This window comes from Rhinatrema bivittatum, chromosome 1 (assembly GCF_901001135.1).
Source record: "Rhinatrema bivittatum chromosome 1, aRhiBiv1.1, whole genome shotgun sequence".
In the NCBI taxonomy this organism is placed as follows: domain Eukaryota; kingdom Metazoa; phylum Chordata; class Amphibia; order Gymnophiona; family Rhinatrematidae; genus Rhinatrema; species Rhinatrema bivittatum.
The window spans coordinates 312201551-312226518 of NC_042615.1; the positions used below are offsets into that span (position 1 = coordinate 312201551).

The following is a 24968-nucleotide window of genomic DNA, read 5'->3' on the forward strand; positions in this document are numbered from 1 at the left end:
AATCCCAACCCTCTTTGCCCTGGTGGGACAGGCTCGACCACTTTGGCTGTTAAGAGGGAGGAGATCTCTATAGCAGTACCTCCTGATGTGCTACTGGCCCCCAAAACGAGCTCGGAAGGCAATTTGTTGGGACACCCAATAGATTTAATTGGTATACTTGACGGACGATGGAAAGAATCCACTGGTCCGAGGTTATACTGGGCCACTGGTTCGCAAAGAACCACAGTCTGCCCCCAATTGGAGGGTCCAATGTCCCAGGTACGAGTGACTGACCTAAATGCCCTACGAACCAGTCAAAATCCCATCCCTGCTATAGAGTTGACCAACGTGCTGGCTGGGGTTTGGGGCTTTCTGCTGCCTGGGATGGCCACAAGAGCCCTGATGGTGTTGACGGGAGCAAGAGGGAGGAGAATAGTACTTCCTTTGATGAAAATAAAAGACTTCTTTTGTCCCTGTCTTGCCGGCCTCCTGGAAGATGAAGACAACTTTCGCTTTCTTGAGGACAAACAGGATATATTAGTCCTCACAGGTAGTAGAAATCCTTCGCTATAAGTTCCTCCTAATGAAAAAAAAAGGGGGGGGGGGGGAAGTATCACCAGAAAAAACACAGTGCCAAACAGAAGTATTTTGGGCAGCAATAAGCCAATTTATTTTTCTTTTTTGTAAGGGGAAGCCTCCAAATAATAAGGGTGCCTAAGTAGAACTGAGATGGATTCTAAACTTACAATAGATCATCCCTACTGTTGTATCAGCAGTCTTTATCTAAACAATAATGGGATGTGAATGTGTGGGCTGAGCTTGCAAATCTCTCATGAAGGCTGGTTGCAGTTAGGCCAGATACCACCATGGCTCTAATACTATGAGCATTGACATGAGTAAGAACTGCCTGTGCATAACAGAAAATGCCACAATTGATTATCTCATTAGAAAGAGTGTTCTTGCAATAGCAATACCAGATTTGTTGGGATAAAAAGAAAAAGGTTGGGTGGACTCTAAGGGCTTCAGTCTGCTTCAGATAGAGCGCTATGGATCTTTGTGATCTAAACGGCATAAGGCTTGTTCATCTTTGTGTACATGTGGCCTGGGGAAAAAAGTATTGGTAGGATGATTGTCTGCTTAAGGTAGACGTCTGACACTACCTTAGTCATAAGAACATAAATTGCCATGCTGGGTCAGACTAAGGGTCCATCAAGCCCAGCATCTTGTTTCCAACAGAGGCCAAACCAGGCCACAAGAACCTGGCAAGTACCCAAACACTAAGAAGATCCCATGCTACTGATGCCAGTAATAGCAGAGGCCATTCCTTAAGTCAACTTGATCAATAGCAGTTAATGGACTTCTCCTCCAAGAACTTATCCAAACCTTTTTTAAACCCAGCTATACTAACTACACTAACTACATCCACTGGCAACAAATTCCAGAGTTTAATTGTGCGTTGAGTGAAAAAGATTTCTCAGATTACTCTTAAATGTGCTTCTTGCTAACTTCATGGAGTGCCCCCCTAGTTCTTCTATTATCCGAAAGTATAAATAACAGATTCACATCTACTCGTTCTAGACCTCATTATTTTAAAGATCTCTATCATATCCTCCCCCCCCCCCAAAGCCATCTCTTCTCCAAGCTGAACAGCCCTAACCTCTTCAGCCTTTCCTCAAAGGGGAGCTGTTCCATCCCTGTTATCATTTTGGTCACCCTTCTCTATATCTTCTCCATCGCAACTAGATACATATAGAGAGAGCTAGATCTAGCTCTACATATATCTATATATATCTATGTATATGAAAAATTAATTAGGCAAAATCAAATGACTCAATTTTACAAAATACCTGACCAATACCACTTGATGCACAGATAATGATGCACACAGTGGATGACAAAGAATAAGAAAAACTAATTTGACTGAGGAAAACCTACCTAATGAGGGCAAGAGAAGGCAAACCAGGAAGCCCCACAATGAAAATACAAGGAAAGAGAAAGACCACAACATTAGGTTACTTGGAAAACTAAAAATGAGGCGGCTCCTCATGACATTCATGATGCAGGATGCATACACATGCTCCGTAGAGCATGCTAAACTTCTAGAAGCTTTGTGGTAATCTTCATCAGCTGGGTTCTAACGGATGATGCCACCCATATCTGAGAACTACCCCATGTTACTTGTCCTTGGAGTAAAAAGTTTATTGCTGCAGATAGGCCTAAGAATTTCCATGCAGAAATATACATTTCAGACAGAATCCCATATACAATTGAAAATGTTCTCAATTGCTTAATAATTATCCATTACAAACTAATAAGAAAGGTACAGCATACTGAAGGAGTTGGGTTTAGTCAAACATTACACTGACATATTTTAAGGCATTTTAGAAAAACAATCAGCTTCCTTTCTATATACAATGGAGCTAGGTTTTTGTACTGCTAATCAACTAATTGTATGGTTCTTACCTGGAATAGCCAGATTTCGGAGTGCACTCAGAGCTGCATGTTGAACAGTTACATTTCCATCGCCGACATGTCTGTCTAGTAGATCCATAAGCTTTTGAACTATACCATTATCTACCATATGAATACAGTTTCCATCTAAATAAAAATGTTTTGTTAGTACACTTTTAAAAATAGATTTTCCACCTTTTAAAGGAAAATTTGCATGTGCTTCAGTTACACTGGTAAATAGAGCACAAAACATTTGCTTTGCCACAATATAATGGGAAAAGTTTTTTTTACTTTATATTTATTGAATTTCCACAAATTAATGAACAAATGTTTGCAAGATAAATAGGTAACAGAAATGTATTAAAACATTTAAGCAAGCAATTATGAGCCTGTCTTGCATAGGCTTGGCGGCACGCGCAAGCCCCGGGACTCGCGTATGCCCCGGGGCTTCGAATAAGGGGTGGGCCTGGGGCGTGTCTGGGGCATGGTGGCGGTCCGTGGGCAGGGCCGGAGGCGTGGCATCAGTCCGGGGGTGGGGCCAAGTGCTCTGGCATAGAGGCCCTTGCAGGAAGCTGGCAGCGCGCGCAAGTTACGGCAGGCGTGACTCCACAAAATAAGGTGGGGGGGATTTAGTTAGGGCTGGGGGGTGGGATAGATAGGGGAAGGGAGGGAAAGGTGGGGGGGACCAAAAAAAAGTTCCCTCCAAGGCTGCTCCGAAATCAGAGCGGCCTCGGAGGGAACGGAGGCAGGCCGCTCAGCTTGGCATGCGCAGGTTGCACAATTGTGCACCTCCCCTGCACGCACCGACCCTGGATTTTATAACATGCGCGTGCATGTTATAAAATTGGGTATAGATTTGTTCGCACCGGGTTGCGCAAACAAATCTGCGCCTTCGTATAGGTTTTAAGATTTGCCCCTATGTGTGGCACAAATCTAACACTGCCCATTCCTCAGCAAACATGCCAACAGAATCATGTTGTGGGTGGTAGCATCATGTCCTGGGAATGCTTTTCCTCAGCAGCAACTGGGCATCTTGTTAAAATTGGAGGATGGATGGTGCAACATACAGGGAGATACTGCAAGGCAACCTGCTTCAGTCTGCAAAAAATCTAAAACTTGGGAAAAAATTCACCTTTCAGCAGAACAATAAAGCCAAGCACAAGGCCAAAGCAAAACAAGAGTGGTTGAACAATAAAAAGGTGAATGTTGTACAATGGCCAAGTCAAAATACAGATCTTGATGCAATCTAGGATCTGTGGCATTATTTGAAAATTGCAGTCCATAAGTATCATCCAACCAACCTGAACAACCTGGAGAAAATCTGCTATAAAGAATGGGCAAAAATCACTCCCAAACAGGGTGCAAAGCTGGTAGACATGTATCCCAATAGACAAAGCTGTTACTGCAGCAAAAGGTGGTTCTATCAAGTCCTAGTAGTGGTTAAATTCTTATGCAAGCAGCATTTTTCAGTTTTTAATTTTATTTTTACAAAAAATACAGAGAAATAATGAATTGACTGAAAATGTACTTTAATAGCATATTAGTTTACAACAAACATATTTTCTGCAAGAATCTGTGTCATTTAAATCCACGCAAATCTGCTGACTTTTTTTGGGGGGGGGGGGGGGGGGGGAGTTTGAATACTTTTACAAGCACTGTATGTGTATGAGAGGGATGTATTGGTATTTTTTTCTTTTCAATTATTGATAGCTGACTGGGAGAGGGAAGGAGAGAGTTTATATATCTGTATCTATCTATATCTATACCCTCTCCTTCCCTCTCTCCCAGTCAGCTATCAATAATTGAAAAGAAAAAACCCCCAATACATCCCTCTCAGCCAGCCATTGGTTGATCACCGACAAAAAGAATGCTTCCCTCTTTCCCAATCCCATCCAGTAAGCCACCAGTTGGTCATAAACTGGTCCACCTCATCCCCGACCCCCCCTAAAAAAATATTCCTCCCTTTCTCTTTTCTTCCTTCCAAGTCATTCCAACAGCTCATTAAAAATTTTAAAAAATTCCTCTCTACCCCCCCCCCCAAGCCACCAACACTGCTATAATTAATACTCCCAACTTGTGGAATGCCATCCACTGCTGGAAATGGTCTCAAGGCCTGTTCTCTGAGAGGATTAATTGCAGCTGAATGTTACTGAGCCTGCATAAGACAGTTCTGCGTCTGCTCCACTCTCAGGCCTCACAGTTGCTCCTCATCTCCTGGCTTCTGTATGGGAGGGCGGGGCTTGAAAGTCTCATGCTGGCTCATTAATATTCAGCTGCAGCTGCTCCCCTCCCAGAGATGGGGGCCTCAGAACCAGTCCCAACTGGGAAAGAAAAGGTCCACAGGGCGGGGGAGGGATAGGATGAGTCTCTGCTGGCTGTGGTGCAGCATGTCAGCTGCAGGGCAGATCTTGCTTCCTTCTCATCCTCCTTCAATCATTGTCGCTCCATGGACCAGCACCTGTGACTGAGAAAGTGTCATTTCCTTTTGCAAGAAACTCTTATCACAAGGGTAATTTATCCAAAATAAAAGAGAGACGTACCCTGAGAGAATACCATCTACATTCCACATGTCGGAGGGAAAGAACCTGCATCCTCTAAAAAGAAATATCAATCCCTAAACAAAACTGAAGAATTCCCTTTGAAAAAGAAAAATGCTTAGAAATTATAAAAGATGATTTTACAGAGTGCGGCAGGTAAACTTAGAACAATTCAGAGATAAAACTGGGGGGGTCTGAGTGGCAATATAGCTGCCTGGTTGCCTAGCAACCAGTTCAAAAGCTTCAGAAATGCAAAGCTTGGGAAGCTACCTTGACACAGCAGGGCAGAGAGTCATGTGACCCATCTGTGCAAGTCCACCGAGGCTCCTTATTACAAACATGTATTTCCAGTGTTACCAGGTGCATAACTGTCATACCGATATGATAATTGCCCCAGCTGTACGATCGATACATAGGAAAAGTGGCCAAATGTCATGGGCAGGGCCAGCAGAACAGAGGTTCAGTCTCTGTGTGAACTGAGCACTGGATGCTCCTTTAACACGAGTCCTAGAGAAGTCTGAGCTAATCAGAAAAGTTATGGGTGACGGGGGAGCGATCTTCAGAAGGAGGGAGGAATGAATATGGCTGTTTGCAGAAACCCCTTACCAGAGCCACACTTCCTCCTTTCTGTCCCTTGGAAAAATTAAAATCTCCTACAGGTCTCCATAATAAAGGGCTGATGGCTTCCCTTTCCAGTACTCTGAGCAGCTGTGTGTGTAGATTTGTTTGTTTGTTTTTATGCTGGCAGGGTCCATCCATATATATTTTGAATGCATATTTTTCCAGTTTAGTAGTGGATAAAGGATTTTGGTGGATCATAGGTGTTAGCAAAAATTCAAAACTACTGTAGACTGGGTGAAAAACAGTAAATTCATCTTTAATATCCAGAAGACTGAAATGCTTCTGATTGGTAACCCTGATCAAGATCTTTTATTGCCAGTTTTTGGGAGACTTCACAGATGGTAGCCCTTAAGGGTAAAATCATTGGGTTGGTACTTGAGTCAGACCCAATTTCAGGGGCCCAGATTTCACATGTTGTAAAAACTAAATCCTTAAAATTGATACTTGCAAGGAAACTATTTCTAGACTGGGGAATCCTTTATAACAGTGGCTTAGTCTTTTGCATTGTCCCATCTGGAATATTGCAATGGTTTGCACATGGGCCTTGCTCAGAGGCTCACGTGCACCCATAGAAGCACATGTGCAGAATGCAGTGACTCCAAAATGTGGCTGCAAGATTGTTTGGCTACTCTAAGCATACAGAGGCATCTCCTCTTCTTAGGACTTTACACTGGTTGCTTATTAAGCATAGAATCTGGTTTAAAATTCTTTGGTGTTTTGTTATATGAGAAACACTTGAAGCAAAGACTGAAATGGCACTCTCCAGTCAGGAATCTGTTTGGGCTAGTCTGCTTTGTTATATCTCCCTTTGTTCAGAGTACTACCTAAAGTATGACGATGGTCTTGCATGCTCTCATGAATGGAATATACTACAACAGGGGTCCCCAACCACCGGTCCGCGGACTGGCACCGGGCCATGGGAGTTTTTTGCCGGTCTGCGGCGCCGCCAAGCACCGGCAGGTGTTTCGCGCGCTCCTGGTCTCTCCCGTTGCTCTTCCTTCCCTGCTGCCGTTGCCGCTGGGCTATCAGCACATTCAAGCCCAGCGGGAACGGCAGCGGTGCAAAAAAAAAAAAAAAAAGCTGTGGCATCCGCGGCTGACCTTTTCTTCTTCCCGCTCCCCCTCCTTCTGACCCGGAACAGGAAGTGAATCGCGGTGCGCAGGAAGGAGAAAGAGCCGTGCCGCATGACAAAATAGCAGCAGCGACAGCAGCATCGGCTCCCGAGCAATCGAAGCAGCTGATAATAGGTAAAGGAGAGAGCAGCATGACCTCCCGCGGCCGATGGGATTCTTCTTTCTTGGCCTGCGGGGGCTGGAGGAGGAGGTGGTGCAGCTACCGTTTGTGCTCGGGGGGGGGGGGGGGGGGGGGGGGAGGAAGTGAGTGAGAGAAAGAGAGAGAAGCAGGCAGCCAGCATGTGTGATTGACTGGTCAGAGAGCTGATGTGTGTGTATGTGAGAGACAATGAAAGTGATTGCTCAGGGAGATGACTGATGTGTATGTGAGAGTGTGAGACATTAGTCAGGGAGGTGACTGATGTGTGTGTGTGAGAGAGAAAAAGCATGGAAGTGAGAAGTCTGGGTATGTGAGAAAGCATGGGCGTAAGAAGCCTGGTGTTGTGGGGGTGAAAAGAAAGCATGGGAGTGAGAAACCTGGGTGAGTGTGCATGCATGAGAGAGAGAGACTGTTTGGTAAGGTGACGGTGTGTGTGAGAGAAAAAGACTGGTGTGTGTGAATGTGAGAGAATGTGATTCAGGGAATGAGAAGCCTGTGCACGTGGAGAGTGAGCATGGAAATGAGAGAGACTGGTGTGTGTGTAACAGAGAGAAAGTGATTATGGGAATGAGAAGTCTGTGCATGTGAAGAGAAGTGAGCATGGGAGTGAGAAACCTGGGTGTGTGTGAGACACAGCATAGGAGGGAGAAGCCTGTATATCTGAAAGAGAACATGGGAGTGGGAAGCCTGTGTGTGTGTGTATGCATGAGCGAGATCAGGTGACTGGTGAGTGTGTTTGTGAGAGAGAAAGAGAGAGAAATAAAGTGATTATGGGAATGAGAAGCCTGTGCATGTGAAGAGTGAGCATGGGAGTGAGAAACCTGGGTGTGTGTGAGACACATCTTGGGAGGAAGAAGCCTGTATATCTGAAAGAGAACATGGGAGTGAGAGACTGGTGAGTGTGTGTGTGAGAGAGAGACAGAGAAAGTGATTATGAGAGTGAGAAGCCCAAAAAGGTAAGTAGAACTCGGGAGTGGGAAGCCTGTGTGTGTGTGTATGGCATGAGAGAAACTGTTCAGGAAGGTGACTGGTGTGTGTGTGCCAAAGACTGTTTGGGAAATGATTGGTGTGTGAGAGACAGAAACTGGTCATGGGGGCATGACTGGTATGGCGTGTGTGTGAGTCATGGGCACTAAGGAAGAGGACCATAAGTATAGAGCTTAGCCACTACTGCTGCTTCTGGTGTGTGCTACAGCCTGCAGGGAAGGGGAGTAGGACAGCTGCTGGAGGGGGTAAGTAAAAGTGGCTTTTTAAGTTTATTTTTCTTGACTGCCATTTTAATTGTGTGATGTCTGCTTTTTTGAAATATTTTATTGGTGTTTGGAGAATGTTTAATAGTTTTTATTAGTTTTTAATTGTTGGATGTTATTCTGTTCATAGCTGTTTTGAAACATTTATTCTGCTTATTAGTATAGTTTTACAATTATTTCTGTGTGGGGATCTATAGCTGCTTGCTAGTTCTGTTTTCCTAATAAGAGGTGTATTTGTTTTTAGGACCTGATTTAATATTTGTAGTGTTGCCTTTTCATAGATAGGGTTGCTCCTGTTTGAGTGTATTGCATAATACAGGTGTAACTGAGTGCAGATTAGTTTATGTGCATTACTACAGATCCTGGGAGTATGTTAGGTCGGTTCTGTGTCTGTTACCGAGATGAAATATTTTGCTAGCATGTAAGCGTTTGTATCGGTCTTATTTGTTGTGTTTTCTCAAGAGGACATGCATTGGTGGTAAACTGCTGTCTTTTCATAAGTAGGGCTATTGAGCCTGGAAGTAGAAGGAGTTTGAGTTACTGTTACTGAGATGTCACCAAAACCAGAATATCTTTTTTGTAGGGTGAGTTGTATGGGGAATGTCATAATTCTGCTTTACATCCATTATTGTGGGTCAGGGGGGTTCCCGTGGATACAAACTGTACTTTTACATCTAGCCCCATGACGATCATGGGTCAGTGTGCCATGCATATGAGAACCTATGGTGAGTTGAGTCACATTCACATTATAAATGTCATAATTAAATGATAAGTGTGCACTAAAATCCAACCCCCTCCATAACCCCGCCCTCATATGACCAAAGCCCCGCCCCTGCCCCGCCGGGCCATGGAAAAATGGTCTTGCTTGAAGCCGGTCCCTGGTGCAAAAAAGGTTGGGGACCACTGTACTACAATACAAAGCCTAAGGCAGTAATTTGTGTCCTTTTAGAAAACGTCTTAAAACTTTCTGTTTCTGTAATGGTACCCTGCTTAGGTAGTTTTGGTTGTCTTAAATTTCTCAGCTAGTTGGGTTTTCTCTAGTGCTTTTTGGGTTATGGTTTTATATTTAGAATTGACTATTGAGATATGTTTCTGCATGTTAATGATGGTGTGTTTTTAATCTTTGTCTGTAAACTGCTTTGGCCAACCTACTAAAGGATGGTGAGAGAATATATAAATAAAACATTTACAAAATATGATAATTTTATATTTCAGATCTGCTAACACTGATTCTACCTATTCGCTAAGACTTTCCTTCATATTGCCCCAAATAGGAAAAACTAGTTTACCTTTGGGCATTGCAAATCTATTTGGCAATAACGATTAGAAATGGAAGCAGAAGATCTTGCTGGACCTATGTCGATACTATTTGTTTAATACATTTTTCCAAGCCTGCCTAGTAATTATTGCTCTGAACTGTTAAATATAGGTTACATTCCAGGCTTAGGAGGTAATTTTCAAAAGAATTATGCATGAAAATATAACATACTATTGTAACAATTTTCAAAAGCCCATTTACGTGCTTCAACTGCATTTGTGCATATAAAGCCTATTGACAATTTAATGGCATATATTACCGCAATTTTAAAAATCCCACTTTCATGTATAAAGTGGATTTATATACATAAAACCCAGTTTTAAGCATGTAAATCCTTTTGAAAAACATTGAAACATAGAAACATAGAAATGACGGCAGAAGACGACCAAATGGCCCATCCAGTCTGCCCAGCAAGCTTCACACATTTTTTCTCTCATACCTATCTGTTTCTCTTAGCTCTTGGTTCTATTTCCCTTCCACCCCCAGTTTTAATGTAGAGAGCAGTGATGGAGCTGCATCCAAGTGAAATATCTAGCTTGATTAGTTCGGGATAGCAGCTGCCGCAATAAGCAAGCTACACCCATGCTTATTTGTTTTACCCAGCCTATGTTATACAGCCCTTATTGGTTGTTTTTCTTCTCCCCTGCCGTTGAAGCAGGGAGCTATGCTGGATACGCGTGAAGTATCAGTCTTCTCCCATGCTGTTGAAGCAGAGAGCCATGCTGGATGTGCATCGAAAGTGAAGTATCAGGCACATTTGGTTTGGGGTAGTAACTGCCGTAACAAGCCAGCTACTCCCCGTTTTGTGAGTGCGAACCCTCATTTTCTCCCCTGCCGTTGAAGCAGAGAGCTCTGCTGGATGTGTGAAGTATCGGTTTTTCTTCTCCCCTGCCGTTGAATCAGAGAACTATGCTGTATATGCATTGAAAGTGAAGTATCAGACTTATTTGATTTGGGGTAGTAACCGCCGTAACAAGCCAGCTACTCCCCCTCTTTGTGAGTGTGAATCCTTTTTTCCACACTTCCTCTTGCTGTTGAAGCTTAGAGCGATGTTGGAGTCACAGTAAGCATGTGTATGTTTATTTAATAAGGGTATTGACTCCAGGCAGTAGCCCTCATTCTGGCGAGTCACCCACTCTTCATTGGCGGCCTCTTGACTTTATGGATCCACAGTGTTTATCCCACGTCCCTTTGAAGTCCTTCACAGTTATGGTCTTCACCACATCCTCAGGAAGGGCATTCCTCAGGCATTGGTCCAGAAAACTGACAGCATTTTCCTTAGAAAACATTCTGATTTTAAGAAGTCCAATAAAACTGGTTCTATCTGCCCAACATATCTCTTCCACACACAAATGAGGGACACTAACTTTAAAAGTCAGGACCAAAGTAGGGACACATCTCTCTTTACTGCATCACACCATAATTAACAGAACTGCTTCCTTCCTTCTTATCCCAGCTCATCTTGGCTCCTGCTTACTTGGTTGCTTTAGCTGGAGGGATGTAGTATTTACTAATTGCTCACCCCCAGTCACTGATTTTCCACTTCCATAAGGTTTCAAGGCAATCTAGTTTTGGTCCCTTGTCAACTGCAACAGCCCCACCTGGCTAAGTCTATTAGATTTATAATGGGACTATCTTGACAATTTAGCTGACCTAATTATAGGCTAGTCCAGGAACAGGCTACTGCTGACCAAGTTGGCTTGTGTCATGCCTATGAAGAAATCTGGGCAGGCTGCTCAGTAATACTAACCTGCAGCCCTTTCGAAATGTAAGCAGGAGAGTGGTGCTACTACACAAGGACAAGAGCAGTAGGTCCATTCTAGCCCTGGGCATGGGGACCAGTCCACCTTTCCTGTCTTTGTTCCCGAGTGACAGCTTCCATATGTTTCCATCACTTGTGCTGCCCTGATAGATTAATAGTGAAAAGAGCACCACTCTTCAGCATCAGTGCATTGCTGTGTCCTACACGCCTTAGTACAGGTCCAACTGGTGACAGGGAAAACTTGCCAAGTGCATGATCTTCATTGTTAGTGTGTGTACTAACAAATTAACAGCCACCAACCATCATCAGAGGTTCAGGCACCAATTTGGAATTTGAATGAGGAGTTGGACTCAGGGTAACAAAATTGAGGCAGCTTATGAGAATGCTGATCATGCTGATTCCCGATTCTTGAAATAGCCAGGGAAAGTGGGAGTGAAAGAAGAAGTTAGTCCAGTATATCCTCATGGAAACACTGCTGGTCTAAGGAATATTACAAGTGGCTCTAGAAAGTAAAACAACTTAAGAAAAAAAGACTTGCTATTGACCATCTATATAAATAAAAATGTAAATGTTCGTTTGTTCAAAATCTTAAATCTCCAAAAGTTCTTCACAGATTGCTTTGAAATTTTGACATAACGTTGCATTCGAATACGCGCGTGTTTTTATATACCTATATTATATAGATGTCACACCTGTGACAGGTAAAAACATGCTTTTTTGGAAAAACAGCGCCATCTATCGGACATAAAAGCAACACACGCTATTCTACAATATAAATGGGCTCTGACCGACGGACCGCAAATGCGCAGTAGAGAGCAGCTCTACCGCATATGTGCGGACCATAGAGCTCTGTGCTATGTGCTGGGTGTCACAGAGGGGAGAAGGAAAGGGCAGAAGAGTCGCCGCTCTGAGAAACGGCTCAGCCCGTTCCTCCACCACTGGGGAAGGGGAGGAGGGAGTAGGGACTGCTGGACAGTTACACACAGGAGGAGGAAAGGGTAGAAGAGTCGCCGAGCCAGTCCGTCCACCGCCGGGGAAGGGAAGGAGGGAGTTAGGACGGGCGGAGCAGAGCAAATACAGTAGAAAGCTGCTGTGAAGAGATCACAAGCAGCTGCAGCCTGCAGCAGCCAAAGCGCAAAGAGCTGAACAGAGAACAGCTCGCTTAAACATATTATAAACGGGTGCTCTCTCTTTTCTTTCTTTTCATTTAACCAGACTGAGCCACAGCAACGCGTGGCCGGGTACAGCTAGTAGGAAATAAAAATCAATGCTTTCTTCTTTTTGGAAGATGAATATGTAAAAATATCAAGGATGCTTCATAAAGAATAAATAGATTAGTTATACAAGCAAGAAGGGAATAAGAAAAAAGTTTTATCTTCACATGTATATAGCTACAGGAGCAAAATGATATAGGAGAGGAATTTTCACATACAATAAAAGTTACAAGCTCCAATCATAAGAGTAGCAATATGTTCCAGGAAAAATCATAACATGTTCTTACCATTTCTGGCAAAATTTGCAATAGCAAGTGCCCCTGCAAGTTGTAGCTGATGGTTGTGAGAGGGAAGCCAGGAAATAACCCTTTGGAAGACACTACCTTTTCCACCATCAAATAACTTTTGCATGGATTCATCTATCGGAAGCAATGTAAAAAGTAAAGGCGTGAAATATACTATAATTATATAAGGAATTTCCAATAAAATATTTTAAGCAACATTATTGTGAAGTCTCAAAAAAAACAAACCCATAGGGGAACAAGAAAAGGTAGAGAGAAGGGTGACCATAATGATAAAGGGGAGGGAATGGCTCTCCCCTATGAGGAAAGGCTAAATAGGTTATGGCTGTTCAGCTTGGAGTAAAGTGCCAAAAAGAGGTATGATAGAGGTGGACGGTTAAATAGGGAATAGTTATTTACCCTGTGCAGTAGTACTAGGACTAGGGGACACTCCATGAAGCTAATAGGTAGAACTTTTAAAACAGACCTGAGAAAGTAATTTTTTTCACTCAGTGCACAATTAACCTGTGGAATTTATTGCCACAGGATGTGGTGAAAGTAGTTAACCGAGTTTAAAAAGGGTTCAGACAAGTCCTGGAGAAAAAGTCATGCCATGTAGACTTGAGAAAGTCACTGGTTAGAGCAAGAAGGCTTGGAGCTATTCTTTGGGATCCTGCCTGGTACACTTATGACCTGGATTGGCAACTGTTTGAGAGAATGCTGGGCTCGATGGATCCTTGGCCTGACCGATATAGCATTTATGTTTTATGACTCCATTTTTCTGCCCTTTCTAAATGTAAAAATACATAGCACTCACCTCCCAGAAGTAGAAGAACCAAAAGATCAGAAGCAGTTTTGAGCTCTGCGACTTCATCGTCTTTATCACTATTTACGGTGTGATGAACAATCTCAAGTAAGCACTCTACTAGTCCAGCTTCAACCAACTGAAATTTAATAATGTCTGAAGAATGACAGAAAATATTCAAGAAAAAGGGATTAAACAGGATGCATAACAAATACATTCATATACTCACACACACTGCCAGAGTCAAAACTGATTAAATTCATAACTAAGAACCAGACATACTATTGTTGAAACGTACATACATTACAGATTGTGTTAGTTTTAAGAAATCCAATGCTGAACTGGTGTGACTAGGAAGTCTATAGTATCTTGGGCCATACTGATAGGGTGGGAAATCCAATGAAGTTAAATAAACCAGTTGTGAATGTATCCTCATGACCCTTTCAAACAAGGAATAAAGTCCCCTCCAAAGTGAGCATCACAGAGTCCTATACTTTCCCTCATAAAGTGGAACTCAACTGGTTTCAAACTGCATGTCATTTGGCCATATAATAGTTCATGGTGCTTAAAATACAAAAACATATTAGTGTTAGAAATACTGTTTCAACAAAACCTTTAGGGCTGGATTTTCAAAGCTTTACGCGTGTTGAGGGGGTTTACGCGTGCTGGGCCTATTTTATAAAGGCCTGGCGATGCGTCTAAGTCTCGGGGCTTCATAAAAGGGGCAGTCTGGGGGCGGGGCCAGAGGCCTCCGGCATAGTGGCTATTTGCGCCTGCCCAGAGGCAGGTGCAAAAGGTAAGATAGAGGTAGGGGGGTGGGAAGGAAAGTTTCCTCACAGGCCGCTCTGAAACTGGCGCAGCCTGGGAGGGAATGGGTGAAGGCTGCGGGCGTCGGCACGTGCAGGGTGCGCAATTGCACACGCGTGTTATAAAATTGAGCGTCCATGTGTGCGCACCAGGTAGCGCGCGCATATGTATGCCCAAGCGCTTCTTTGAAAATCTACTTTTAATGTTTTAAAATTACTCAAAAAAAGTAAAATCAAAACCTTGCAATATGAAACTCAAATATGAAAGCATTCTATTGCTGTTCCACAGTATGAAATTTGCTACCTCTAAGTTAACAGGGAAGAGTGAGTGTGTGTATCACTGTGCCTGACTTGGAAGGCACCTTATAAAAGGTTTAACGGTTTTTTTTATAATTAAGAAAAGGTCTTCTAAGTTGAAATCTGAAGACCCTAATGTGTCATAGGCAATAATGGCTTTTGTCAAGGTAGTTAAGTCTTTAAGAAAAGGAATTTTATTTAGAAAAACAAAAAATATTTTAAAACTCTATGCATAAAAACAGTTTGATTTTTTGTTTAATTATTTTTAACAGTTGCACTCGGCAATAAAGTTCAGGGAAATATTTCTGCCATGTTAAAAAGCCCATGAATCTGGCACCTAATTGCTTGGCGCTAATGTTCTATTTTCGATGATGTATTAATGCTTCCTTGTTACATCTCAAGCCAAAACACAAGTATGACAGCAGGTCACTGAGAGAACAGTTTATATAAAGGGAGCAGCTTGTTATGATTTGTATAGAGCATACCAGATACATGCAGTGCTGTAGAGACACAAATAATGGTCAGTCCCTGCTCCTTAGAGCTTTACAGTCTGGTCAAGACAGACAAGACATGACATGAAAAACAAAAGGAGGTGGCTATGAGTTAAGACATTGAGGCCATTATTGAGAAGATAAAAAGCAGTTGGGCTATAGGTGTAATTAAGTGAGGAAGAGACAACTTTCATTGAGTTCATGAGGTATCTAAAGACAATTTAAGAAAATAGCCAGTGAGGAGGAGGATTTTTTTTTTTTTGTGACAGATCTACGCTTGAAAAGCAGTCTATCAGGCCAGTTAAACATTCTTCCGTGCCACCAACTAGGTAGTAAGGATGATGAAAAAGCAAGCAGCAATTAGCAGTGTATAAAGAGGAAGCTTTAATAAGGGAGTTCAATTTAAGGCAAGGACCACTTTAAATTTAGTGAATCAACAAAAATCTATGTAACAAAAACAGAGGAAAAGGGGGAACACAGTACTTAATGAATATACCTATTGATATATAATCCTAATTCAACTAATTCTGTTCTGATGGAAACCCTTAGTCTTATTTGTGAGCCTTCTACCACTTATAAGTACTTTTTTTTTAATCTTCAGAGATTTTAATGTGCATATGGAGAATTAGCTAAATTTAGTAGCGTTACTTAGGAAATCTGTTAATTCCATATGAACCAGTTAGATCCTTACATTCATTTCATGAACTTATATTCTAGCCCCTACGATGATTAGCCTTAAAAGGATATGGCAAATAACTTGCCGTTATCAAGGGCCCATGTTATGGAATTCACTTCCTCTTAACATTCCTCTGGAAACAAACTATATGAAGTTTAGAAAAGCAATTAAAACAATGCTTTTCAATCAGTCTTTTATAATTAATTTTATTGGATCAGCAATCTATTTACTTTAGGCATGGCTGTTGAGGTTAATTCTTATCTATGAGTAATACTTTGTTAAACATGCTATACTGTTCTTAAATTAATTTTTTGCTTTGTTTTTATATTGATGTAGTGGTTAATATACAGCTTTCACTGAAACAAGTATTAAATGAGAGAGATGTTTACAATGTATAAACATCACAATGTCAAATACATTTTATTACAAAGATACAATTGGTACAAAAACATACATCATTCAAAAAATATAGCAAATTATATATATAGCAAATTACACATATACAAAATCAATTAAAACACTCAATCATACACACACATTCACATATATTTTAATGTAAACCGATGTGATCTTTAAATAAATATATAGAAACCCCATATACCTCCAATCTACATTGACAATAACAAAAAAAATTAAATACAAAAAAATAAAGATATATCAGTCTTTGTTATTGAATGTGCTTGCTTGTAATGCTTAAAACATCTTGATTTTCATTTCCCAGATCAAAAATCTTTTCAATCACCAATACTTGGCAAATCACAACGTCCAAACACAAATATCTCCGTCACTAATACGACTTCGTTGAGTCGCCGAATACCTCAAAATGTATTGTGGAATTATATATATAATAATTGATATATATAATTTGATACATTTTGTTTAGTTAAATTCACAATGGCATCAGGGCATTCATCTCGAGATAGATTTAATATTTGTTTTTATATTCCCATTTTTTGCCTGTTTGTGATATTTTAGTGTTTCACTAGAACTGTAAACCAATTTACCATTGAAAAGCAGGATATCACATATAAACAACCATTTTCTAAGTGCTTTAGCAATTAAGGGTGGCATGCTCAACTTTGTTTCACAAATTAGTGCACAAACAGGCCAATGCAATATTGGCTCGCGTAAAACGGGTGCTCATGATTGAGCAGCTGCTCTCCTAACAAGCGCCCAGCCATCTCTCCTGGATGCATGAAGGGTTGCACTAAAAAGATGCTAGGGATAAATTATGCATCCCTAGTGCATCAATGGCATCAGGCACCCAGGAGAAATGGGCGTCCATTTCCCTAACCCACTCACAGCCATGGGTTAGGAAAATAGATGTTCAATTAATGGGCATCAGTTTTCCTAACCTGACCGCTGGCAACATTTTTTTTCATGCTACTTCCTGTGGTTCCTCCTACTAAGTATCGGGATGATACTAAGTAGGAGGAACCACAGAAAAGCAGTATTATGGGTTTTTTGTGGCTTTGTGAAGTTTTTTTTTTTTTAGATGTTTGGAGCATGTAAAGACTTAACGCCAGCCTTGGGGCTGGCATTCAGTTTTTCGTGATAAAACACGCGCATTTTTTTTTTTCATCGGGGATAATAGCTAATAGCTTCATCTACATACATGTACATATGATGAGCGCTATTAGCTACGCACTAGTTTGCGCTAATCCCCTTATTGCATCGGAAGTAAGCCTAGCACATCCAAAATGAGTGCCCAAGAGCTCGTTAGCCTGTACACTAGGCTCAGTGCATGATACAGTATCAGCATGAAAGACTGCAATTAGATTGGTCAGTATTTGGATACCATGCCTGAAGCAATCAGATCCAGTGAGTGACAGGTAACTTGAGACTTGTTGGCATAGCTGGTCCAGTAAGCATTGAATATTGTAAGAAAGCTACTTGAAGACTTCCTTAATGATGCATTAGCAGTAAACTGTTAAACTAATATACAATAAATACTATTTATATATTTATGAAAAACAAAAAGCAGTAACTTTTGCATACTGTTCAGAACGGTATATAGTTATATACCTTTCTGCTGCACTCCACTGTGATGACGACCTACAGTTCTGCCAGTGTCCAGTTATTCTTGCATTTAGCTTGAACTGTAATAGTGCAATACTGCTTATCTGATCACAGGCTGAATATCAAGGTGGAGCAATAACCCTCTCTTCTGAGTTATGGTTGAAAAACATACCAACCGTATAGGTTTCCTGCACTCCATGAGAAGAGGAGAAACCAGAGAAGTACGGCAGGAAAAGGATTACATGTCTTTTACAAAAAAGGTGAAAGATATACAGTGCTGGAGATAAGAGAGTATGGCAAGGTGGTGTGAGGATTAGAGTTTTGGGAGTGAAGGAGCGGTATTTTTTTTAACTTGTTTTATATGTTTTATTTGATATATTTTACATGTTGTAAACCACTTTGATCGGCTTTTGAAGCACGTTTGTGCGGTTTATAAATAAATGAAATTTCCAATTCAATTTCTTGATAGCTTCTTGCACAGGATATGGAACCTCATTCTTTCCTACCTGTTCAAGGAGAACATATCCACCTGCTTGTCTGTTTGCACTAGGAAAATATTTATTGGTCACTTGATTTCTGAAGGTATTTATTCAGTATTGCCTTGATTTCCAAGGAGGGTAATATGAATTTATTTTTACTTGAAGGGACCAGGGGCTCTTGATGAGAATCTCCTCTAATCGAGATCATTAGCCCAGGTTGGATGGTAAGACCTGTGGTCAAATTGGAATAGGAGAGCCATCACAATAGTTTATCATCTCTTTAGTAACCAGGATGAAGTCTTGCAATATGAAGGGCCAAGTCCATTGAGACTTCAAGATCCTTTAGGTCTGCCTCATTTGGTAATGTGCCATTGGAGAGCATGAACATTGCAGTCATGTGGTCTAGCATTCGATATGAACTAGGCTATCTGCCTACTCTGAATTATCTCCCTTGCTGCAGACATGTGTTGGGCTCTGTTTTTGGGGTATTAGGCCATGGCATGAACTGCATCTAGCAGAGCCACTACAAACTTCAATTCAGGTGAGGTACACCAGTATGAGGGTTGGGAACACTGACAAGCCCTAATTTGTTCATTCCTGCATAGAGATATTCTCTTGATCAGCCAAATCATCCAGACAGGAAAACTACATGCACTCAAACAGAATATGAAGGCAGAAAAAAAGCTATAAGGCATATCTAGTCTGCCCAATTTATTTTCTGGTGCAGTATCAGAATTCAATTGATATTTGGCTTCCCCTTTATTTCTTCACAATTAAGGATCATTTGTACATATCACAAGCTTTTTCTTTAAGAGTTACTATTTTTGCCTCTACTGGGAATCTGTTGCACGTTTTGTATCTTCACTGGACCACTTCTACTCTGTATTCTTTTGGAATTACATCTTCCAAAACTGGACCAAAAATTTCAGATGAGATCTCACCAACAACCTGCAGAGGCATTATCCCTTTTCTCCCTAATAGTTAGGATTCTCCCTTTGCACCCTAGTATTCCTTGGTCTCTAGTCATCTCCTTGTTGGACTGTTTCACTATCTTGAGATATGGTCAACTTAGGGTCCCCCTCTACTGACATGTACCAAACAGTGTCACGCTGCCTATTATGTACTGTTCTCTTGGATTTTTGCACTCCAAATATATATTTTACTGCTGGTGAAGAAGGTGGTGTTGCGTAATTCGATGAGTGAAGATCTTCCCTTCTTTTTCTCTTGGAAAGAATCTATGCTTCATACTGCTAAAATAGAATTGTTTCATAAAAGGATATTGCACCACTCGCAACGATTGATTTCTCAACTGGGGTATTTTCAAATATGGGACAAGGCACTGAAACTCGGTTGAGGGGTTCCTGTCCATTTTTCTTCACTTGCGTTGTTTTCTTTATACTCAATGCTGTTATCAGATGTATGTTTTTTGCCTTTTGTGGAGGGCTGGTTGTTATGAATTCTGGACTTTTTGAATAAAGAGATATTAAAAAAAAAACAAACCACCCCAAAAAAACTCACTCAGATGTTGATGGCAGGTTGAAGATGGAAGCTTAAAGAATCTGGAGACTGGTCTGATTCTATGAGGAGTACTTTTGATCTAAAACAGTTCTCGCTTCAGGAACTTTTGCTGTGCATCTTCTCCAAAGCCTTATGCCCACAGCCATGCACATCTACAGGTGCCAACAGCCATTGCAGCAGATGCTCTTGATGCCACTCTAAGTGCACCATAGGCTGACTCGGCCAAATGCATCTCAATCTTACTCTCTGCTCATAATGGACTGGAATTCCTTGTTTTTTTTTTCTTAAGGTCTGGATTGAGCACAGCAAATGCTGAAGGCATAGGGTTAATGGAATACATTTCTAGGCTAGTGTGAGTTTGCTCTGCAGTGATTTTCTGACAAATGCACCTGTGAAGAGTATACCTCAGAGCAGTGAAGGAGCAGAGGCAGTATAAAGGTAAGCCACAATATTTTATTATTCTTATGTATTGTTACATCTTTGCTTAGTATTACTGTAGTATCTGCATGACAAAGTATGGAAAGGAATGTTTTGGAAGAGACTAGTGCTATAAATTCACTGGGAAAACAGCACTCCGATATACAAAAGTGTGCTAGAGGTAGGTACTTGCATTCCAACTTAGCTGCAGGCTCATTTTACACATTAAAAGTATTTGCATATTATTGACAAGGGAATTTGCATTTAATCACTTGGAGAATTGTTTACTTCTAGTAGCTACTTACAGAAATGTTTTGCTAAGTAGCTAGATAATTGATGTATAGATTAGAGGTGACCTATTTAACCCACTGTATCAGTAACTGATCAGTCAGAGACCTATTCCTTGTTTACTGCATGCTAATCTGTAGTTTCTTCTTTGCTGGTCTGAATAAAAAAGGTTCTCTCTTCTAGCTGTTGGTAGTTAGTGTTTTCTTGTAGCCCACAACACTAAAGGTTTAGATAATATCATAACTCTTCACAACAAGGCAGTACACACTAACCTAAATGCATATGATGCTGATGCCAGAATGGAGGATTTTACTTGTGTTGATACACCTGGTTCCCATATTATTATTATTGGGGGCAAGTCACACAACAGACCCATCAGTATCAAATTACTTAAAGCATGCAACTTCACATGTCTAAAGTGCCAGTCAAACACCGCTGCAAACCTATTAGAAATGTTGCCATAGACAAGTGTGGTTGTCATGGTGTGAGCCCTTGGGCTGTGATATGATTGATACAGCCTGGCAGGCGAATCCACTAGGTCCATGCCAACAGCAGGCGGATTCGTTCTTACAAGGACTGGGACTTCGCCTATTCCAGCCCTGTCCCTGCAGGCTGAGCTTTTGGATTCCAGGGGCCGGCAGGGCTTAGGCAAAAGTACCGTGAGGAATGGTCAGACGCAGTCAAGTAGTGAGTCGAGGTCAGAGTGGACAGCAAGTGAGTGGTGTCCAGGTTCAAGTCGAGGCTGGAGAAAACAGATCAGGCAGTGTAGAAGTCCAGGCCAAGTGTGTGTGTGTGGGGGGGAGGCAGAAAACAGGCAGTGTCGTGGTCTAAGCTGAGGTCAGGGCAGGCAGCAATCCAGAAGAGCAATCAGAATCCAAGGCCAGGGTCAGAACCAGAAGTCAGGCAGATGGACAAACAAGACATGGACAAGGTACAGGACAGGAACATGCAGGGCAAGGCATGCAGGGCAAGGCATGGACAAGGTACAGGACAGGAACATGCAGGGCAAGGCATGAGAGGCAAAGAAGGGAGATAACGATAGAAACACGCACAACAAGAGGAGATGTCCTGTTGCTAAGGCACTGAAGAATGGGGCAACTGGGTTTAAAATGGCCAGCCTCCGGTGACATTGTCATGCAGCGCCACCAGGGCTTTCCTGCTACAGGGCTTATATTTAGAGTGACAACGCGTGCGCCTGTGCCTATGGACACGTGCGGTAGCGGCAATGTCCCAGCTGTGAAGAGGAAGGTCTGGCATCAGGGCAGATCGGCGGCGTTCTGAGGTTAGTATAGCTAGCCAAATGTTATAGTGGGGTAGATTTAATAGGAGTATGAACATCCTTGAAAGCTGTGTGAAGATGTTGCTCAAAGCCCTTGGGAGACAGGTACGGCTTGTCATCTTGGAAGGTCAGGGGTCCACCAGATGCAGCTGCTTAAGAACATGGGCAACTTTCACCCTGTCCAGAGTCCTCCGGGTAATGCACTGAGGAGAAGTGCTAATGCAGTCTGTATAAAAGTTCAGTGTTCGCTCACATCAACTAATAAGTCAAGCCTTTCGAGCCTCTGTGGTGACTTGAGGAAAGGAAGCAGGATCTGTTGTGGCTCCTGCGTCTGCGGCACTGCAATGGCTGTGGACCATTTTAACAAGGCCTGCCCACAAGCATGACCGTGCTCAGTTCCCTATGCCTTTTCCTTGGGCTTTAAGGCCAACTTTGAGCTGGTCTGATTTATATTAGACAGCTACACATGGAGTCTTCTTCTTGCTGGACCCAAACTGCTCTTAGTGTCAGATTATGATGACAAAATCATCATAATCTGTATCCAGACCTTTGTAGCACTTTGCATGATCTGTGAAGGACATCTGCAAGTATTTCAGGTATCTCTCAAAGCTGCTGGCTTGCTGCTTAGACATGGTGAGGAAAATAAGACAACATGAAATCAAAAGAAGAAATCTTTGAGGAAAAACATGTGAAGAATTTTTTTGCCACAACACTGACACTAGATGTGGGTTTGTACGATATAAACACCACTATTCTTTAGAGATGGTGAGCAGCACAAAAGGAAAAAAATAAAGCATGCTTGCTTACTGTAAATGTGGTTTTCCCTAGACAGCAGGATGAATTAGCCATTACATGTGGGTGACATCATCCAGCAGAACCAAACAGACTTGTCTCCGCAAGCTGCAACCATGCAGGTTTTGCCTCATGAGCCTCCTCAGTCAGTAACAGAGCTGAATTTTGCTGTGCAGTCTACTCTCCAGGGAGGTGGGTGGGTATTCCATGGCTAATTCATCCTCTCATCTATGAAAAACATGCTTTCTCTATTGATAAGCAGGCTGAATTTGCCATTACATGTGAGGAGTCCCAAGCTGAGGGTTGCAACAGAGTGATTACATACAGGCCGATACAGTAAAGCGCGGCTGCTTTACTGTATCTAACCCGCTTTCTACCCACAATTTGGCCGCGTAAGTCTAACTCGCGATTCACTATCAGTTTTTACCAATCTTTACCGCTTCTTTAAATCGACGCATATCCCTTTCCGCCCGTGGCATGTATATGATCTGTAAACGATCGGATTAGCTATTCCCTCCCATACAGTAACGTGCAGCACGATTATCGCCTTTTTAACCAACTGTTTTGCCACGTCTTTAACCTGCTAATTTACCGCCTATCCTGACCCTGGCGTTAGAGGGATGTGACAGCAATAGGCAGGCTCCGGTCAAATAAGTGGGTGGGTTGGAGCAAGCGAGTAACATGGTGTGGCCTGGTTCTCCTACACTCAGGCATCAGGGATTGCCAGCCCTCTCTCCCCCCCTCCCGAAGCAAGGCGCAGGGCGAAAATCAACTCGACATGTTATTAAAGCAAATAGAAATTGTAACAAAAGTAAACTTACTGCATGCTTCCAGCAGCCCCAGTCTTCTCTCCCCTCCTCCCGAGGCGCCCACCGCGGCTCCCCTGCCTCCTGGGGGCAGCCAGCGGTGAAAGCGGCTTCCAGCAGCCCCGAAGGTGCATGAACGCACGTCCAATTTGGGCGCTCAAGCAGCGAAGGCGCATGAGCGCACGCCATGACCTGAGCGCCCGGATGGATGTCCGAGGTCACGGCGTGCGCGCCTTCGCTGCTTGAGCGTAGAAGTGGACGGTTCTTCTACGCTTCTTGAGCGTAGAACCATCCACTTCCTGGTACCTGTAATTTCAAATGTCATTTGAAATGAGAGGTACCAGCGCACCCAGGATACTGTATAGGCGCTGCACCCGGCACTGCCGCACTTTTTCTTACGCGCCCTTACTATATCAGCCTGTAAGTAAGTAACCTGGACTCCACTATGGAAAGTGGACTACAGCAAGAACAGACTTTGCAAAACTGTTTTTGCAAATATACTGTTAGTCTTTGAAATGTTAAGACAGTAATGGGATGTGAATGTGTGGACTGAAGACCATGCTGTAGTTTTGCAGATATCTTTTGAGGGGTATGTCTTGGAGATGGACTGGACTGTGAGCATAAGTGTCTGAGATCCAGGGAACAAATCCATTCATCCTGCTGAATGAATGGAAGAAATATACTGAGGGAGTTCTTTTTAAATTTCTCCTGGAAGATAGTGTGTTGAGATGTCACAAGTCCTGGAATGGTCATAATTCCCCCAACATTTTGGGGCATGAGGAAGTATCTGGAGTAGAAATCCTGCCTGTGTTGTGATGCAGGGAGCAACTCCACTGCCTGGTGCTTGAGAAGAAATTGCATTTCCAGATGGATCTATGGGAGATGAGAAGGATCTGGAAGGGGATGTGAATAGTGTGGAAGGAATGGGGGCCAGGAGAAATGAATCAGTACCCATACTGCACAATGTTCAGGATCCAGGAGTCCGTTGCTATTTGATGCCATTTCTCCAAAAAATGTTGATTTCACCCGCTACTGGGGAGGAGGTCGGTCGACGGGATCAAAAACTGGGCCCTGGCTTGGGCTAGGCCTGTTGAATAGTTGTTGGTTGATAGCATTCATACTGCCTAGGTCTGGCTGGAAACTACTGTTGATGCTGTGCCAGAAGAGGTTGAAGCCAGTACTGTTGAAAAGGATTATAGCCCTATTTTCACAGACTTCTCTATTTGTACATATAACATGGGCACAGTGCCACAGCAAGTTGCTCAGCACCAAGGAAACAGACTTTATCTCCATATTTTGATCCTTTACCTTGGAGACTGTTTCTTGAAGCTTCTCTCTGAAGAGGTTGTCTCCCATGCATGGGAGATCTGCTAAATATTTGTGGATATCCTCTCAGATAGAACTGGCTTGTTGCCATGCCATACACCATGCTCCAAATAGAGGATGCAGAGGCACATGAAACAGAATCAAACAATTCATATACAGAACAGAGGTGTCGAACAGCTTCTTCCACATTCCAGAATGGCTTAGGGAAGGTATTATGATCGGAGGAAGATAGGTACAGCTTCAGAAGACAATCATGAATGCATTGCTCTATATAGAACTGATGG

At 42.4% G+C, this 24968-nt stretch overlaps 1 protein-coding gene across 7 annotated transcripts in view; it reads right to left on the minus strand.

The window, feature by feature from the left end:
- Positions 1-24968, minus strand: part of RAP1GDS1 (Rap1 GTPase-GDP dissociation stimulator 1) — a 225233-nt gene that overhangs the window by 36859 nt on the left and 163406 nt on the right. For all 7 annotated transcript variants that reach the window (XM_029597452.1, XM_029597458.1, XM_029597461.1 and 4 more), the window contains 3 exons: positions 13503-13646; positions 12692-12823; positions 2443-2577 (listed from right to left, as the gene is read on the minus strand). In XM_029597452.1, the coding sequence (XP_029453312.1) occupies positions 2443-2577; positions 12692-12823; positions 13503-13646 (411 nt within the window). The remainder of the gene's footprint in view (positions 1-2442; positions 2578-12691; positions 12824-13502; positions 13647-24968) is intronic.